This window comes from Anser brachyrhynchus (assembly GCF_964034855.1).
Source record: "Anser brachyrhynchus genome assembly, chromosome: 8".
Lineage (NCBI taxonomy): Eukaryota > Metazoa > Chordata > Aves > Anseriformes > Anatidae > Anser > Anser brachyrhynchus.
In genome coordinates, this window is record NC_137702.1 from 12,373,968 (window position 1) to 12,394,843 (window position 20,876).

At 36.8% G+C, this 20,876-nt stretch overlaps 1 protein-coding gene across 2 annotated transcripts in view; it reads left to right on the forward strand.

Moving 5' to 3' along the window:
• Nucleotides 1-20,876, forward strand: part of AK5 (adenylate kinase 5) — a 94,935-nt gene that overhangs the window by 31,824 nt on the left and 42,235 nt on the right. For both annotated transcript variants that reach the window (XM_080601501.1, XM_080601500.1), the window contains exon 7: nucleotides 16,459-16,549. In XM_080601501.1, coding sequence (XP_080457627.1) covers nucleotides 16,459-16,549 — 91 coding nt within the window. The remainder of the gene's footprint in view (nucleotides 1-16,458; nucleotides 16,550-20,876) is intronic.

Below are 20,876 nucleotides of genomic sequence, written 5' to 3' on the forward strand. Positions count from 1 at the left end.
AAATGACAAACATTTGAGGCTTGAAACTAGACCTAAATCTAATCTTCATCTAGTGCATGATTTGGCTTGAGGATAAAAAACGGACAAATAAAGAAGCCTTAAGCAGGGATAGAAGCTTGCAATAACAAGTTTTTCACTGGAATAAGGATGGGACATAAGTATGTAGAGAGTCACTCTCTACCTCAGTGATTATTTATGATTTATGTATTTACAAAAGCGATGTAGCTCTGAGAGGAGAGTATGCAGGAAACCTGCAAAATAAATCATAGGCAAGTGTCCAAGATCCTCACTATATGAGGCAAAAGAGTGCTTGAGTTCACATCAGTCAATCTGTTAAAAATTAGCTGGTGTGAAAAATCAATTACTTGCACAGCCAATGTATATAAAGGGGCTCTCCATACAATCTTGCTTTCCACACTGGAAGAAGGGGGATTTTGACAACATCCCAAGACCCAGAGGAGGGCTATTAATGGAAGTGGGAATAAGTTTGTTCAGTGTAGACTGGACAACACAGACTTTCCTTTGACAGGGGATTTGTAATTAGTCAGTCCCTCTACCCCCAGTGTAATTTTAATACAGGGTAAGCTCTACAAATAATTACAATCTGCCTCTAAGGGCTTTTTCCTCTTTTACAGTATAGACTAGTCTCAGCACCACTGGAATCAGATGAGAGCCTTCTGGAAGCTAGAACAGTGACTTTCAAAAATAACTGGGAGCTAGATCGCTACAGCCCAAGCTAAAAAAAAACTTGTACACTTTCCTCCGTGGCAGTAATGATCATATGGGATGCAGTCACCAATTCATCCCTGCAGCAATGCCTTCCCAAAGCACTTGAACACCTACGTGTAACTATCTGACACTTCCCACACCACCCTCCCCCAGGAAAAGACAATGAACTTCTGTTATAAATTTCACTGCTACACGAGGTTAATTGCACAAAGATACCCTTCTACTTGAATTTGTTTTCTTTTGGAAAATAACTCAAATATGCAACAGCTTTGTTGTAGAACACCATGTTTTCAGTGTGTTGTTTACTCTGTAGATCGAATGCAGTGGTATGCTTTACACTGAAAATTTGTATTTAACGAAAGTGGGTTATGAAATGATGATAATTAGAAAAGTCCCAAGCAGAAAGACTAAAACCAGGGGAACTTCTCCATCATCATCTCTCGTGGTATTTGAGCCAGGGACAAATATCACAAATGTTATTTTCAGAATTAAGTACAGTTGTCAGAACCTATTTTTCATAACTTATTTACTGACTTGTAATTTCATAAGTCCAAAAAAAAAAAAAGAGAGAGAGAGAATGAAACCAACTAATAGTCTGACTTTAGAAGCTCCATGTTGCTCTTACGAAAAACAAGCGATGAAAACTCAGAGGACTCTGTTCACATCATCTCCCACAGATTCAAGGTGCTGCAACACACTTCAGAATTGCTGACTGGAAGGTTTTTACTGCATAGCTACGTACATAAAGAAATTCACAGTAAAAGCAAAGAATTTTAATTCAACAACTGCCTCTTAGTGCAGATGCTGGGTTCATAAGCATCTGCCAATGCTCTGTTTTAAGAAAGAAGTGGCTAGATTGCCTCAGTTTTGTGGTATCACTGCTGGCCTGTTCAGGCATCGGTTTTTCACAGTATACGTTTGAGACCAGATCACTGTTTACAACTCTGCTATGGAGAGCTGGGAGCCTCGATCCCACTAATTGAAAGCTGAAGCAAAATAAATGCTGGCTAAAATTTAGATATCCAAGTTTTACATAGGCACATATACTGTGTTACATATACTGTGTTACTCCCAGTCGTTTAAATCAGCACTGGATATTACTCTAGAAATCAAACTTAGAGCTCAAAACAGCAGTTGTGAGTTTTATGCACACACAACTGGCAAGATATTTTTTGTCTATATTACCCCAAAAGGACAGGTTAAGTGATTTTAGTCCTCCTTTCCAACCTTAAAATTTATTAATCTAAGTTCTTTTTCTGAAAGCCTGCTTCTGCATACTTAGGGCTGTTCATTTCATACAGTTGTCAATACTGTTCTTGAAGGCAATACAATAATCCTAAAGCTTGTTTGCCTCCTTTTATTTGTGGATTTTTTGTGTCAACTATTTGCAAGTAAATATAAAATAATGCAAAATTGTATCAGTTTATAATGGCAGGGATCAGTACTATCATCTCACCCATGAATCTATGACAGGCTTTTGAAGCTCTATGTTCAACAATTGATACAACATGAACATCTAACCCTTATTCATTTGCAACAACACACTTCTAAGAAGGGCAAATGAGGAAAATGTATCACCTTACACTCATTATTTATGAGTCAAATGTTTTGTGTCATAGAAACAAAGACTGAGGAAAAGTCAAAAGAAAGTGGCACACTTTACAAGTGAATGTTTCTTCTTTCATTCTTTTACATTCCTGTTTTGCTTCAGTTGATCCTTCTGCTCTCTGCAGTAATGTTTAGTAAAACAGCATCTTTTTGAGATGGATTACGCATTCAGGACAAAACAATAATAATAAAATGTGATGTATGCAGTTCCTATTCTATGTCATATAAAAAAAAATGATACAGAACAATTTGTTTTCATCAGTGCAATTCCAGAAAGAGAAAATGAAATGTGCATGTCCTCAAAAATACATAAAATTGATCTTGTGCTTTCCCACTGTTGTCAAAAGGAGTTTTGTCACTAATTTTGTTCTGAGCAAATCTAGTCACCGGGTGGCCAAAAATACCGTCTACAGATGAGCATTGAAATGTGTCATTTAAGCTTCATAATATGTTCATAATACAGAGGTACAGACAGGGAAGAAATAATTGATTTGTGTTACCTGAATGTTTCCAGTAATTGGAAACATCCTTTGGATGGGGATGTCATTCTCACTCAGAGGATAATATGCCCATCCTGCTGTCAGTTTTAGGTTTTTTGTTCTATCTGAATTTTCTGAAGGAGAAAATAATAGGAAAGCAAGTTGTGTAGAAACATGTAATAAAGGAAGGCAGCCAGAAACAAAACCTCGGCAAAGCCTGAAGACATTTCATCACAGGATGTGACAATTTTCCTCTCTAACAGGCTAAAGTTGGATATTGTTACAAGTACAGAGAACTATTGTTTCAACTTTACATTTTGAAAACTAGTTTTAAGAACTAGTATCTAAACTAGCTTGAAGACTCTGAAAATCTTGTCTTTGCTCTACAAATTATCACAAGTTTACTTTCAGAGTGAGTCAAGTATTGATGCTGCTTAGATATTCATTGGAGAGGGCTGTGGCCATTAGAATGAAAAAGTAATTTACAATGTTTGATATAATATTCAATATAAAAAGTTATGAGATGTAGTAATATTTATTATATGCAAAAGGAGGGAACTGGAATTGTATTAATGACTACTAATTATTGCAGTAGGATACTGCTGGTGAGAACCACTGACTGAATTTGACTATCTGCACTGTGCAGTGCCTTATAACGTAACACTCAAAAGGGGACAGGTAGCCAAAGAATGCCAGAAAACTCAGTTAATGAAAAAGGTTCAGGATAAGGTCATCTGAAATTATTTCTTATTTAAAAAGACTTTTACTGTCAGATTATCCAAGTTAGCCTAGCTAGAACTTCTTAAAAAAAGTTATAGAAAAGAGACAAGTATTTAAAATACTTCATTTTCTATTTCAATTTAGCTTAAACCATGTAAAGAAAAATGAGAACCTAAAATCCCCCCAAATAATCCCTTTTGTAAGCAAACAAGCAAACAGGACATGTTCTCACACTTCTTTTTTCCATTTTAAGCAATTTCACTCCAAAAGTAAAGAAATCCTAATTTTCTTGAATGTCTTTTGTTTCATTTTGTTTCATGTTTTCTTATACAGAAAAAAATGAAAGATGCCTGTAAGCCTAGTACGAGATGAATTGAAACTGTCACACAGCTTAATACTAAGCTTGTAAATTCCATCTTAACATTACCTTCACCACTGCATGTTTTTGAAATAAATTCTAAATTGCTTGTACCAATTCACATTGCTACTTTTCAAAATATCTTGACAATACAAGCTATAGATAATTTATAATTTGTCATATACAAATTTGTCATCTCATTTCTTATATATCTTCTGTGTCTAAGAAGCATGTAAGAATACCCATTTACACTTGGAGTTGCTTTTACAGAGTTTCCGTGAGCTTATACTGAAGTAATTTTTAATTGTTAACACAAACATACATTAATTCTTAGCCATAATCATATGGCAGCTGTTCATCAGGTGTTTCGACATACAAAATACAATCAAATCAAGAATTTCTCCCAAAGTCTATCCTGAATACAAATCTATCTATCCTGTTTTTCATGGTCCATACGCATGCCAGAGCCTACGACATTCGCTCTTTCTTGATAACATGGATGGTTTTAATAATATTTTTATTAATAATACATTTTTAACAAGGAAGGAAAGACAAATGTGAATTTAAAAAAAATATTATATAAAGGCAAATCAAAAACAATGGATAATTGTTAAATGTTCCAAATAGCTAGCATTTCTAGTCACCATTTGAATTCAAGTCAGGACTACAACAATGGTGAGGGCTGAAAGGAAGAGATGCACCTTTCGTGAACTTGGAGCTGCCACATTACAAAAGCAAACTCATCAAAAACAGTTACAGCAGTTTTTAAGGTATAAATATTCAATATAGGTTATTTGGCTTGTTTTTGCAATACATTAGTGATATCTCAAGAACCTATCAATACTATGGTATTAGATCTCAAGTGTTAGAGTTTCAAGTGTTCTATAATTCACTTAGCTCAAATGACAGCCAAAGAAAGTTAAGAAATCATATTTACAAGGAACCATTGTGCTGGCTTCATTTCCATCTTTGTTGTTTTGTGTTTTTTTTCCTCTTTCTCCTGCAAGTAAGTGGGTTTCAGGCACACTCCATAGCCACACTCTACAGCAACATTACACGCTTTTCTTGACAATATCCCTATTCCTTCTCAGACTTCATTTCCACAAAGTCAGAGAGCTGCTCTAGTTTTCTGATCCGTGCTTTCTATTCCTTTGATCAATGTAGCGGCCATTCTGCACACTAACTTGTTGACAAGACATCCTTCAGACAGTTGTCATGTCTTCTTTCTCACTTTTAAACTCATAACATTTTTTGGTGCTTCCCTAAAATTATGTTTCATTCAGTAGCCTCTGGGTAGACATATTGTCAAAAGCTTCGGAGAAGTTAAATAAATTATGTCAATCAGTTCCACTTCATCCACTTTTTTGTTAATGATATTTAAAAAATGCTTTCAGCCTACATAATCATGTGGGATTTTGTCCTACATTCATTTCCAAAAAATACATACTGGATGCAAGAATGTCACATTCCATGATAACTACAGCAATAGTTTCTGTCAGTATCTCCTTAGCTTGCCAGCTTTCATTTATAAATCAAATAGTCTCCTTTGTGCTCTGAAACAACATGCTCCAATAATTTAGACAACTAAACTGAGATTTCTGGTACAGAAATTAAAATAGCAATGCTCTCACTGCTTGCTGCAGGAAACGAATTCAGGTCCTTCTCGAGGCAGCACAATTGGAAGCTGCTTTTATGAGCCCGTGCTAAACTCACACTGACATTTGCTGAACATTAGCCTAAATTTGGTACAAGTCATGCTTCTACAGACAAATAATATAATTTTATCAAAATTTAGCACTCTCCAGCTCCAGAAGACCAGGGAAAGGCTTATTATCAAGGATTCCAATGCCTTTTATAAATTTGATATAGAGATCACCACTGAAACCTTGCTTGTCCTGGGTCAGAATTTATTTAAATACACAAGAAATGTTTGGCTAAGTTTTTTTTTTTTTCATCCAAGGAAAACAGAGAAAGCTAGTAAGTTTCGAATGTTCTAGTTCTTACAACCTGAAATTCCACTTGGAATAACCACAAATACTGTGGATCAAGCTATCCACATTTCCAATATCTTTGACACCTACAAACGTCAAATTATTTCCCGAATTAAATGAAAAGTTGGCATTAAAAAATAAATAAAAATACAGCAACTAACATTTAAGTGTATGGTATATCCCATGCTTGTCCTTGGATCTAAGTCATTAGTTCTCATGCGTTAATTAATTAAATTTGCAGTCGAGATTAATACAGGACTTTTCATGTTAGCTTTCAGTTCGCAGCATTCCTCCATAGAAAGTTATGATGACACATAGGCAAAACTCGTATTTTTTGCAATAGTTGTTTTGACAATGCTAAAAGACCAGCCTACAATATTTCAGTATTTTAGTTCAGAATCTCTGCTACAAAAGCCAACAGGAGCAATGCTGTTATCTTGAAAGGGAAATATTTGGTGTATTTGGCACTAGTATCAATGCTTTTCACTGAAGTAAAGTACAAAGTATCACTGGAAGAAACAAGTATTTATAGGCAGAAATATATTTTATTTCTCCAAGTTTTTCTAAAATTTGTTTTAGTTGCATTACATGAGTTACAGTTGTTGTATGTATGAACCTTTTCTAGGAAACCAGTGTTACTATATATTCGTTTGGGATGCCTGTCTGCCATCTGTGGGAGCTAATGCCAGAAAATGATTTCGGTTTGTTTTAAACAAAGGGGAAAGGAAAACTGGAGCTCTAGTAGCACTGCAGAAATGGAAAAACAGATACATTTTTTAAACTTCATTCAGAAAATATACCGCTTCACACAAACATATTGATTAACGTTGCATAGCTTTAGGGTTGGTGCCCTCTGAGAAGTACTGTTGCACCCAGTAGGGAGGTAGTGAGGAAAGCGTTTATTTGAGTGTATCTGTACTCAGAGCTGTTTCACTGAGCTGGGGGCTGCAGGAATGGGAACACTGCAGTACTCGCCTCATGTGGTACTGGAGGAAATAGAGGAATTATGCTGTAGCATCTGGTCCTCATTCTTATTTTCATAGAGTCTCTTGGTTTATATGAAATAGTGTGAGCTCCCTGAGACTTCTGAAGAACAAAGACACATCCAAGCCCCAACAGAAATCTTCCTAGATGAAGATGAAGGGACAAGACTGGAGGACCAGCAATATTGCTATAGAATAAAAAAAAGCAAAGGCATCTGGGGAAGAGTCGGGAGATTTGAAGTCTTCCTGTAATGTCACTGAGACGTATTTAGCAAACTGCCAACTAGATCTGTCATTAAGTAGGCTTCATGCAACTTGCTTGTACAGCTCTGGCCTTTGTCTGGATTTCAAAATACTGCATTTTATGTGAATGCTTCAGAATTTGCAGCATCACTGTGAACTCCTGTACTGTAAGACGTAAAAAGGGATATTGCTGGTTAAGACAGAGAGGGTTGTTAAAGCTACATGAGGATTTGGACAGCATCTGACCATACCTGACTCTCTGTAATCAATAGTGGTTTTCTCCTTCTTTTAGGGTTAGGTGCAATAAAGTAAAAATAAAACAATTTCTTCTAGAGCCAGTGGAAGCAAGACTAAGGTGATCTCTCCCTCAGGCTTAATGTTTTCCTGAGTTTTACAGGAAGAGAGTAACAAATATATCATGGAGCATCTCCTAACTCAAACTATAATTCAGTTTTCCACTTGAGCTCTTCAGCAGTGATCTGTCTTGATGCTGGACATCACTATTCAGGCTTTTGCAATGCCATTTGCCTCTTTAAAGGCAACCTCCTTTAAAAGTAAAAGTGAAAATTACTCCAACAGTGGAATGCATATTTTTTAAAATAAGCAAAAATGTTTGTGCTTTCAAAGTAGAAAAAGTCTGTATGTGTGCACGAGGTAAAGCATCTCTTTGTTTTTAATTAATCTGCAAAAATAATTAGTACAGTTGACTTTATTCTAGCAACCGTTGGACAGATGTACTACATTTCAAAGGTGCAAGCTTTTAATCATTTGCAAAGTGAATATGCACAGAGAGTTTATATGTAGAGCTGCTGGCTGTATTTATAACCTGAAAAGTTATTCTAGAAGCTGACAAGTCAGATATCCGGAACAAACAAACACAATTTGTGCTTCTTAACTACTATTTAAACTAATGCATATGCTGCATAATTCAGTTCTAACTCCTGATGACAAATTAATAGAGAAATAGAATAGTTATTGTAAGGGTCACAGTAATGTTGACAGATGGATGAAACATTCTGAATTGCTGATTACTGACTGCTTAAATTGATTTAAGCTTTAGAAAGTTAAAGAGAGAGAAATATAGCAGAAGACAACGCCTATATGAAGCTCAGAGCTGCTCTAATACTAATGGAAAACATGACACAAAAACAATTTCAGAAATAAAGCAGCAATAGGTTTGCTTTTCACACAACAGTCACCAACCATCCAGATTAATATCCTTCCTGGGGAAAAATATAACCAGCTAGTGCTCTTAAATAGCTGCTCAGACAGAAAGGCCTTGCATCTTAGTGCTACTAAAAGTATGTATGTTCCAAAACCACTCTGTGGCGCCTCTTTCTGCCTCCATCAGCTTCCCTACCAAACATGTAACTGCTTCCCCACCCAGCTCATTAATTTTCTGCCTACCATGCCACCAAATTATTGATTTCCTCCCTCCCTCCCCCTGCTCAAATCTAGCTGTCCTTCAGCTTGCCCATTTTTCACTCTACAAGGGCCCATAATTGCATGGTGTCTTTCCCATCAACTCTCGCCACCACATTGCCTAAGGCACTCATTTTTAACAGCTGAAAACTGATATAAGTCAGGGTGTAGCTCAGTATGATCACAGCATAAAGACAGGACTTCTCCCTTTTTCTGCCTATCGAAAGCTATTACTCTGTAAAAACCTGCAAAGACAGGCTATTCCTACAGCTTACTGTTAATTGTTTCTTCATATAAGACATACCATTTACTTGGTGTCATACTGTTCCGTATTACACATATGGATGCTGGCTTCACATAATTTTACTGTGAAAGCAATTAAACTGTCAGAACATCTTCACACATTTTGTGTGCCATGGCACAATGTTCTTGAGTTTATGAAATAATGGAAATTCACTTTAAGAACAAAAAAAAACCAAAGCCTTTTGTAGTAATTGCAGTGTTTATACATTGCCAAGTCAATAGAAAAGGGAGATGATTAGCAGTGGAACTACAAATGTCCCGAGCTAGCCTCTTTTGCACTGGTGTGGGGATGGGCTAGAATCTGGCCTCATTTTTTGTATTTCAGATCATCTATAACAAAATCCCTAAATCTAGTCATATTGAGGCAATTAGCTGTGCAAGATAGTTTCAGTTATAATTGTGTATTTACTCATTTTGAGGGTCATTTCAGTTCTCTCTAATGTCAATGGAAGATGTTACTTGAATTTGATGGTTTCATTTTTTATTTTCTCTTACAATACTAGATTCTGTCTATGCACCTAACAGCTTCAAACATTACTTCAAATTGCACCTATTCTGAGTGAGTTTGGGGCGCGCACAAGGTAACAGCAGCCCCTGCAGAACCGTAAGCTCCACTCAGGGCTGCTGAACATTCACCTTTGTGCTTGTTTACAAGAAGCACTCGTAGCAAGAGACACTCAGATGACAAGTGGAACTTGAGGAACTCTAATGATAGAAGTCTGGGGACTCTGCAATGATTTATGAATCCTCTGTGGAACACTTACAGTTAAAGAAAAAAAAGCATTAAGTGGTTTATTTTAGATAACCCAGAGTAGTCCTTGGGATGTTAATAATGGTAATAATATATCCAATTCAGTTTCTCTTTTAAATTCATCTGACAACAATTTATGACCTTTGGTATTATTTTTTTTTTTAATAAATCACTGGTGAGCTCTACTGCAGTTTCAGTTGTAATTGTTCTTCTGTACACGATACAATACCTATAAAAATGAGATTTCAGAGTATTTGATATAAAAAAAGAAGACACCAGAATTAGAGAATGGATTACAGATAGATAGCTTTCCCATTATGTCCCCTTCTCCTCTTTTTTTAAAATAATATCATTAAAAGTACTTTATAATAGGGAAATGTTCCCTGAGCTCCCAGTCTGCACATTCCAGCTTCATTCTTCAACTACTCTGCTTATTATTTTTCTTATACAAGGCTTCAACTCTTTTTCCTTTCCTCCCTTCAAAATGGCCGGTATCACGTCTTTTTCTCACATATTTCTTTTCTGTTTTCACATTTCTGATTTTTTTTTCCTCTTTCCACATTTCTCTAGAAGTAACTTGCTGCACGAGTCAATTAACTTGTAATTATTAAGAGAAACAAACTAGTGATGAAACAACACTAATAAAGGAGTATCAGTGAGGGTGTTGTTAAATCATAAAGAAGCACACATACACCAAAATGTATGTCTCACTTCACCTAGTAGTACTGGTAAGGGTGAAATAAAATACCTATTTGTTTTCAGTCCTTCAGAAACAAACCCTGCCTAAACCAGCATGAATTAAAATAGTGAGTTCTTGTCACAGATGTAGCAGATTGGGGCTCAGCCTTATGAATCTCTAAATGTTACTAGCTAAAGGAACAACAGTTTTTCAACCAAAAAAATACCAACACTTCAAGGACAGGAGTACTATCTAACTTCTAAACTAGGTGTCTCTTTAAAAGCATGGGATATTCATGATACAAGAAGCCTCGTTCTCTTTTTGTGTTTTATTGTCCTTTTCTTCTATATAAAAAGAAAATAATCCTTCACAGGAGGTGATAATATATGGATGCTTTGTCTACTTCCTAAACAATGACTGTCTTTCACTTCCACATATAGCTGACTAAAGGATTATAAAGCCAGAAGTGACAGCTATAGTTATGTAAAGCAATTTATAAACTGCATTCTATCCTGAATTAATTCCTGTTTGACCTTTAATTAATTTTTTGGAAGCATCTTTCTTAGAGAATTCATAGATAATCCATTAACAATTATGATTCATTAAGCAGTAAAGAAACTTATTTATCAGGATAAATTTTGCTGCTTCAGTTCTGAGTTTGTTTCGCTTCTCATCCTTGTATCTTATAATTTTGTCTGCTGGATATAGTAGTTCTTAAAATTGTTCTTTCCCATGGGAGGGCACAGGAAGCAGACTCATTTTTCATCCTTTTCTTATCTCAGCCCTGAATCTTCCCGTTAGATGTGACAGTTGAGTCATCATTCTCATTGCCCATCTGGAAGCCCCTCCAGTTTCTCAGCCGTGGATACCAGCACAGCACACAGCACCATCTGCCAAGCACCCAGATGTTATGTCATCACTTGGCTTCCATTCAGCATTCCTGTGCATACGTCTCATTAGACCCTCTGACTAAGCAGCACAACCCAAGTCCTGTTCACTTAATTGTTCGCTATAAATCTCCTTTCAGAAATTGCCTTATCTGAGAAAAAAAAATCCCCTCTCCTACTAACAGGACGGGATCTAACAGCCTATTTTCCATGGCCAAAGATCAGTCAAACACTACAGAAAGATCCGTACCTGAGGACTGTGACTTAAAAGAACGACTCAATGTCTCTCTGTTTTTTTTGTGTTTTTGTTGTTGTTTTTGTTTTGTTTTCTCTCCTGACCAACACTGGCTGCATTGGTCAGAGGCTTAGCACTCTGTGCTCACTCCTGCTCTTGAAGAGAAGCGATGAATAACTTCCTACTGAGGCAAGACCAAGAGCCTAAAAGAGCACATGTGAATGCCATCTTGCTTGCAGCAGCTAGGTCTGATAATCAGATCACCCATACCTTTAAATGTACACTATCTGGGGGCACTTCTTCAAGTGACATAATACATGTTTCAAGGACTGAGAAAACACTCGGGCATTTATGAATTACAGTTATTGTTGCAGTATTTGCCTGCCTGTCAGATGAGCAAATAGAGCATTCATCATCCAATTCCTGTAATTCTATTTGATTTTGAGGTGGATGGGAATATTGCCATAGAGCAATTAGCCCAATGCTATTATTTTAATTGGAACATGGCTTATTTTCTTTTCATTGATATCCATCATGTTCTAAAAGAGAGTACATTTTCATCTACTGTTGCAAATATTATTTAACTACCTTGATTTGTTTTATGTTTTCCCAATTTCAACCTTTATTTCAAAGTGCACAAACAAAAATTCCCTGCGAGTCTGCTGCAATCAGATTTCTTTCTAGTTTTCGTCTGCTGCAATTTGAAAGGCTGTTATGATCTTCCACTATTTTGGGATTGTCATTTTGGATAAACCACCTGCAAAGACCAGCAGTGTCACTTTGGGTGAATCAGTCCACAGGGGCAGTGCCAGACTGAATGTCTTCACCCTCACACAAAATTCTACTTAACTGCAGTTTCCTTGATGCTTGCCTCCAGTAGCCTGTAAGGGAAGAGCTGTGCACTTTTTTCTTTAACTCAACCCCATTTATCATCACTGACCAGTGAGACTCACTACATTCAACAACTCAGATCATTTTCCTGTAAAGCTCCTTCTCTTGGCTCTGATTTCTTGGGCACGTATTTAGAAACACTAATCATTGTGTCTCTGAGGGCAGCATGTACAACCTGCTTTCCCTAGAACAATTATTTACAGTGCAGAGTATGTAGGAAATATTTTTCATCATTTTTTATATATAGCTCTGTGTCAGCACCAAATCCTCCAGCTGAATGATCTTCTCATGAAACTGGGACAAACTTTCCAGAAAATTCATAATTATGCCTGCCATCATTTATTTTCTAACATATACACACACACACTGAGGTATGTGGCTTCTGCTAGTCAGTTCTCTACTAAATACTGATGCTAGAGCAAAGCAAAACTATCTGAAATTCAACTAAGAGGAAATATTGAAGACTTCAGAGATCTCTTCCTACTTTAATTGCTGGGAGGTGTTCCCCTGAGCCGGGTGAGAGCAGAGCAGCATGGTGTAGATACAGTGCATGGATGTGGTAAACTCACATGAATAATGATGTTTCTGAGTTGGAATCACTGGCTTTGTTTTAAAAGGAGTGGGAGGAAGAGGTAGTATCAGCATCATTGAACTGATGGAGACAGAAGGTAGAAAAGCCTCTCGTGCTATCCTTAATCACAGGGAGATGCATCCTGGAAGCAGGACCACCCTGCACAGACCACAGGAGTGATGTGGAGATTGCTGCCCCACAGCTTTTGTGCATGTATGTAAAGGGGAAAACTACTCCTCTAGGTTCTGACCAAGTATAGCCACCAAATACACTTTCGAAAGGTTGGGGAAAATCACATTGGCTGTCATAGCCAGGTCTCTTAAAGAAATGGGATTCAACTGACCGCTGAGGCCCTCCATATTTTCCTGTCCCAACAAAACAGAATAGCAAGGTACAAAAGCTCATTAGTGCCTCATTGAGGGAAAGACTAGGGAGTGAGTCCAGACCTCAAACCTCACTGACCTCCACTGACCTCCCAGGGAAGAGATACTTTGCTCCTTCCTGCATCGTTGGTAAAGGTTATATCAGTTCAGGTAACAGTACAGTTAACGGGTCTTGTGTATTTCAAATGGTTTCAGTGGCATGCTTTATAAAATTGTATTTCTATACAACATAGACCTTGACTATAATTGAACTGAGCCATCCATAAAGATGCCAGTAGATAATTTAGCTGCAGAGAGGTATGTTTTGAAGCAGGCAGGGGGCTGTTTTCAGAAGGGAAAGCAACCTATCGATTTAGGCATGTTCTGTTAAAAATAAGAGTTTTACTGCTGTTTGTTCTTTGTGAATAGGGTTGTTTGAGTACCTGTTATGTTTTATTCAAGCCTCCAATAATTATCAAAGGATTTCATTTTAAAATGTTTAGCAATTCAATGAAGTACAGAACTCACACAGTTACTTATTTTCTTTCAAAAATATTTTCTCTATGAAAGCTACCTTGCCTTCCTGTGGCTCAGGGTATTACAATTCTCTTTTTGCAAGGGGAAAACTGAGCTTATGTGCAAGCTTCAAATAATTGGTTTTCTTTGGGTCACAATATAGGATTTCATTACAGAGCTCAGATTTTTCAGCGTGCTGAAGCACAGCTGGTGTTCTTTGAATGGGGGAAGTTGATCTTTCAAATTCTTGGAACTTTCAGAACATTTTGAGATTGATCATGCGTTTTTTCATGGTAAACTGAATTACTCAAAGTAATGCTACTAATGAGAAAGCAAGCCTGTCATCTCTCCAAGTGTGGTGTGACCTACGCAGTAATGATTAGATACAACCTGATTACAATTTACTGGTGTTTATGGCTACACATATCCATAAATGTTATATTATATGATGTCTTCCCTAGCATATTTAATAAAATGCATACTTTTTTTTGCTGAGAAGTGATAGAAGAAAAGCATGCCTCCATACTTCCTCACAGAAAGACCAGTGCAAAAGAATTTGCAGAGCTCGATACTCTTTCCTTAACAACAAGGAAATTCCAAAGCTGCACTTTCTGCATAATGTCCACTGATAATAAAATGCCCAGCAGTAGCCTAAAACTTTAAGACCTGTTCTTCCACAAGCTTCAGTTTTGACACAAATTCAGATTCTAATTACCTCTTCTAATAGTTAAAAACAAGCAAATTTCTGCCTTTTAAATAAAAAATAATGCTTTGTGTTTTAATTAACATTGAATAAACTCCTCCTCAAGAACAAATAGGTCTGCCCAGATAGACAGACAACGATGCTGCACCACAGCATGAACTTCTGAGTGGTCCTCCGAGTCAGAGCCACAAACAATTTCAAAAACCAATCTGAAAATTCCATGTGTATTGGCAACGATACTAGACTCATCTGCGGTAGAAACGATCTCTTGGGCTGAGCTAAGCATAAACCTATGTATGAAGACCATAATAAAGACTTCAATCAGGGCTAATACCACTCACATTTGAGCACTCATGTTTAGAGAGTTTAGCTTGCTGGCAGCAAACTTCACTACTGCCTTTCTCTTACGTACTCTCGCCTCTCACAAACATCCAATTTCTTTCATTTATACAGCCCATTCACACAGTAGAACCAGCCTTTGTCTCTTTAATGTTCTTTCTCTATTTTTGAACTATTTCTGACATCTGACGCTCAAAATAAATATTTTTGGGCTGATCTGCCTCTGGGTTTACCTTGAGGTGCTTGTGGAAAATTCCATAAGAAAGCAAATTTCATTAGGCAGTGACAGAACAGCTTACGTAGTATAAATGCTACATAAGTCATCATAACACATAATGAAAAAACTGATACTGTTTTGGCAATGCTGGGTGCTAGATAAGCAATTCAGTACCTCTCTACTCTTATTAACTATTGTGCCATATTCTATGACAAATATTGAGAAAACAACTTCATTTCCATAAATGTCAGCAGCCAAGGTCCTACTAGGGTTTCACTTTGTCTCTCCAAAGTTTTTCCCTACCTACAATTTTTACCATGAGACAGACAGCTGTTGGTGAGATATCTGAAAAGGTGCTCAACAATTTTGGACCTGAAAGAATAAGCACACAATCAGTAGTGTAGTTTTCTGGGTTTCATTTCTGCATCCTAAGACATGCTACACTGAAAATATAAAATGATTGAAAGTAGTGACTCCTATACAGGGGGGCATGCAGTGAATGACCAGCATAGTGGGACCATTATTTGGTTGCTCCAGTAAATGGGGTTACACTCTTCCCTTTTTCCATAGCAAAGTATTAGGCCTTAATTCAAGAAATTAGAAGAATTTCAGAGCAAGAGTAATAAGATGTACTTTTTTTTCTTCCCAAAAAGTTCAACAAGTGATGATCTAAACTAATAACTCTTGATAAATATTATCAAGGGGGAAACAAAACCAAAACCTGTCCAATGTCACCTGGCCATAAAAAATCCTAATGGACAGAGAAAGAAGACTTGGGAGATGCAAGGTCAAACTATCAAGAAACAGAATAAATCAAAAAAAGTTCAAAATAGAAAGAAATTCGATTAATTATTTGTCATTTTAAAGAAGCTTTGCTTTCCTAATTTTATTAATTTATAACTGTGTCAGTACACTTTGTGCTAGTGCCAGAGCAAGAAAAGCTTTCTTTTCTAAATAACAGACACACTTTCAAAAATAGTTTACTTTTCAATAAGAATTTTGCATAACTACTTGAAGTCATACACACACACCTATTACAAAAATTGCTTTTAGAAGTTGCTGAAAATTTTTCACTTGCAAGTTAAGTATACTTAATTACACTAATCTCTGAAGAACCTGAAAAGAAAGTAATCACTTCTCCAGTCTCTATGGTGTCATTTTTTTTCCAATCATCTACAGCATTTAAAAGGTATTACTAGTATTGCTTTCTGCTTTGAAACTTCATTTTCTGAGACCAAATCAATTTTACTGTAGTTACCATTCCTGACAAGGTATTAGAAATGGACAAAACGGTTTACAAATTTAGTTCAGTTTTCAGTCAAAATTGAGTTGAAGTACTTAAAGCTTGCAATGAACAGCACCCAGAAAATTAGAAATGTTCCTAACAAATTAAAAGTCTTGGGATTACACATTAGTGATCAGCCAAGTAGTAAGTAGTGTCTGACTGCCATTTTTTTTTTCTTCTTAATAGTTTGATGCAGACAGAGATGAAGAAGAAGTGTTCTTTGATATAAGTTTGGCAGTTGACAGTAAGCTATTTGCTAACAAAGAGGCTGCAGCAGGTGAGTTAATTCAAGATTTAAAGAACCACATGTTTTTTCTACTGCATTTGACATTTGTGGAATGCCTTTTCTTATATTCCTTGAGTATGAATGTATGTACTGTAGCAAAATCTTGACCCAACTCAAACATTTGCACAACCCAGGGCAAAAAAAAAATCTCTTTGCATTTGAAAACTTCATACAACCTAGCTAACATCCTGCTTTTCTACAAGATCACTTTAAGATAATGTAGATAATCCACTAAGCTATATCATTAATGCAAAAATCGTATGTTTATTAATTCCAATTGTCTCTGGCTTAGTTCCAGATGATACCTCAGTGTCACCAGAAAACCCATCCTAAGAGATTTACGATCATACTCCCTCTCTAATAGTTGGTACTAATTCTGAAACTGTGTGCAAGTATGTCAAGGAAGGGTGTTTGTTTGTTTGTTTGTTTTCCCTTATTATTATTGTTTGTGCGTACTGAATTTTGAATGTATTCAAAGAAAAAAAGAAGCTAAAGCAGTAAAAATCCATGACATCTGTCAGAAATATTGTGTTTGCGGGAACAGTAAAACGTTCCTTGGTAACTATACAATTTTCCTTTTGCAGATGGCATCTCTGGCTGCCTTCTGAGTAGATGTTGAGGGTTATACAGGTAGATGAGGTCATAAATGTTGTAATGCAAAACAGCACACAAAGAAAATTCTAGGTGAAATGTTTTCCTGTAAAATGTACTAGTTTTATTAAAACAAAGATTAGATATGCGTAGTAGAGAAAATCGTGTATCTGATCTCTCCTCTGTTTAAGGGAAAACTTGTCTGCCCTAAATTGGCAGACAAGATGGCTTCAGTCATTTGTAATCACGAACAATCATCTGGGGCCTGCCAAGGAAGGAGAAATGGATGAAGGCCTGCCAAGGAAGGAGAAATGGTGAAATCTAGTAGGAGCAATACACCCATTAGCATTTTTTGACAACGTGGGGGATTACTTCTTGTCTACTGGCGAGGTGTGCAAAGAGCAGTTGCTTCAGACAGACTACGTCATACTTTGAAGATTTGAAAGGAGGTTCCAGGCTAGCTCGTTTTCAGAATATTCAAAAAGAGATAAAGACAAATTATCAATGAGGGGTAAAAACGAATGATAAAAAGTGCATTACCTAACAAACAGGTTTCTAGTGGTCAGCTTCAAGGTAAGACGTACACAAGAAAAAAGACCACCAGCTTTCTCCATTAAATGGCACACTTACCTGTTCTGTGCATAGATTTATTTCTAGGGGAGGAGAGATCGATTCCTAACCTAAAATGACATTTCCACTTTATTGTATTGTATTGATGATTACCTCTGGATTTCCTAATTCAATGAGCTAAATACTGAATAGCAAGCAGATGAAACACATGGCATAAAGGTGCTAACTCTGACAAGCAGAGATTGGCAAAAGCTGAACAATTCACACAAAATAGTTGTGATCTGGGATGTGTCCCAGTCTGTTCCTTGAAAGTATGAGCTTATACTTTATAAATTCATCACAAAAATAATAGGAGAGCCATGAGCCGTGTCAGAAACCATGCCACAATCATCTAATTAGTGCTTAAGTTGAGCACCAATAATGGTAAGATTTAAAGTAGGATTTCTAGTGATCTTTTGAGACCAGGTATTTAATTTCTAGAGGCTGCAATTCCAGCATTCCCTTAATCACTTTTTGTCTTTTAATCCTTGTAGTGATATTGCAATATATTTTGGTTCCTGGTAGCTGACAGAGACTTAGTATAGTATTTTAATGTCTTCACATCAAACTAATTCATACGATGTACCTGTAAGATCCAGTTGTAACCGTATAACGATATATGCTGAAAGAAAACAACAGCATATTTTTATGGACTATAATATAAATTTTCTCATTTTGACATTCTATGACATATTAAGACCGTTGCTAAGAGCAACAACCTGTCATGAAATTCAATAAGGTTGCAATAAAATTTGTATTAGAAGCATCTTACTGAGAGACAAATGAAATTGTAATCATTCTAATGCTAATCAGTCCTCTAGTAAATTGTTTGTGTTCTATCACACTGAAAATTAATCTTCCAAGCATGTCTTGCTCAAGTGCTTATATGCAACATATATTAAGTAAGTTATTAGACAGCGCTTCAGAGCATGTTCCATAACATAAAGTGACAATTTTTATTGTATTGAGCTTAAACATGATATTAGTAGAAGCAACATGTTTCACAGGATGGCCTTAAATTACTTTTATGACAGTGTTAGTGCAAATACTATAGTTGTTAAAACATGAATATGGGCATATTCGAGCCAATGAACCACACTGAATAGTATTGCTACCAGGACTTCAAATTAGTAACAGATTTAAGCAAGGACTGGAAATACATAAAATGATTTGCCCAAACACAAATGTCTAAGGAGCATAATTACCTCACATGATGGTATATAGCTACCTTGTAACGGGAAGTTAAATTAACTATGGCTAAATTTAGAGAGATCAGTACAATTTAGCTTATCTGTGTAAGTGAATTTAGTGAACTGTGAAAGAGCAAGGCCTGACACTTGCATTTATGAAAACTTAAGGATTAATATGATTTTGGAAAAAGTGACACACACCCAGGCACTGAAGTAAACATAAACCAGGGACGTTTATGACCATTGCACCCCTAGGTTCTGGGGTACATTTCTTTGGTAGGAACCACACACGAGCCCGTAACAGCCATACCCTCCTAACTTGCCATTACCAGTCCTGGGGAGCAACAAACAATGCCTGAAATACAACATAAAATTTAAAGGTAAAGCCTCATGGGGAAAGAAGCAACTGAGTACAGCCCTGCACCGCTTCAGGGGACAAGGGAGTCGTTCTCCCAGACTGTCAGCCCTGGCAATAACTCCTGTCAGCAAACCCCTGGACAAATGCAGCCACCCATTAATTTAGCTCTTCCCTCAGTGCTGGTCCTCTTGAGTCCCTAGCAAGACAAACCTTTATGAATGATGCCTTCAGTGTCAAATGCAAAGCCTAGCATAAAAAAAAAGGGGGGGGGGGGGGGGGGGAATGCATTCTAAGTGATGTGCTGTTTCTTTTTTCAGCAGCCCCCTCCTCCCTGGAGAGCTGATTATTCAGTTAACGGGGATTTAATAAAAACTTCCAACTGATTTATTTTTTAATTGTGCAGTACTGTACATAATAAAATCCTCTCCATTTTTTCCCTAAGGAAAACAGAGGGCACATTATAATTACCAAGTTTTCTGTATCTCGACTTTACGCATACACTCAAATTGAGAAAGCGTATTTCAAGTCACAAATGTACCCTTTCAGATCAGATGCCTGCAAGTTATTTCTCCACGGCAGTGGAGCTTTTGTGCATTTTCTTAAATTTTTAACTGTTGAGCTTCCCCTTTTAAATCTGCTACAGTTGCTCATCATTTGTGAACAGCTCATACAAGGACACCAATGCTCTAAGTTAATCAAGAGCTGAGATTATCAAATGGAATGGGGCATCCATCTGAAAGGAACTAGGATGCTTCGGACTATAATACTTCCCTCTCAGTGGTAAACAAGTGTTAATTTTTTTTATAACCTAGTTCTTAGTCTACCAAATTAGCAAAGAAAAAACAACACAACTTACTCAGAAAATGCAATGAAACTTACTTATGATCCTGTTTTGTTGCAAGACTGCAAGATCTGCAGGATGCAAACTCATTTAAAGCAACAGGGCATGTTCATTTCCAAATTCGTTAGCAAATCCTCCTCCTTTCCTTAAGCCAGCATTTTCTGTTTCTCGTTTCATAGCTGGATATTGCCACAAGTTTTACATAAAATGTTGATGATTGAAACTCAGAGAATTTGAGCTGAGTTTCACATTACCCATTCTTCCTAGCACCCTCCTTTCAGCTTTAGCCTTGTCAGTAGCTTTGCCTACTGCCAGAACTACTGTCTCCCACTATGTTGCACAGTGGCTATCTGGCATGCTTCTGCTGCCACTTGTACTAGTGATTGGTTAGTGAGCCTGTTCACCTCCCATAGAAGACCTGTTTTAGCAAACTTTAGTCTAAACCCACCAAAACATACTCCCTCCAACAAAAAACTGAGCTGTAAAATAGCAAACAACTCATGCTTATTCATACAGCACTAGGGGCAATCTGTACACTGGCCAGCGATAGATGGTTATGTTTTTGTTAGCTTTCATTGAACCAAGAAAGAAAAGACATTTCCAATTTTCCTGACCTTCGAATATTCTCTGGAAAAGAGTTATGCTTCCCCAAGGAAACTGGTGTCCTAGTTCAAGATAAAAGCCCTTAAGATGCTTGACCATGCATTAACATTATATAGCCGTTATGGC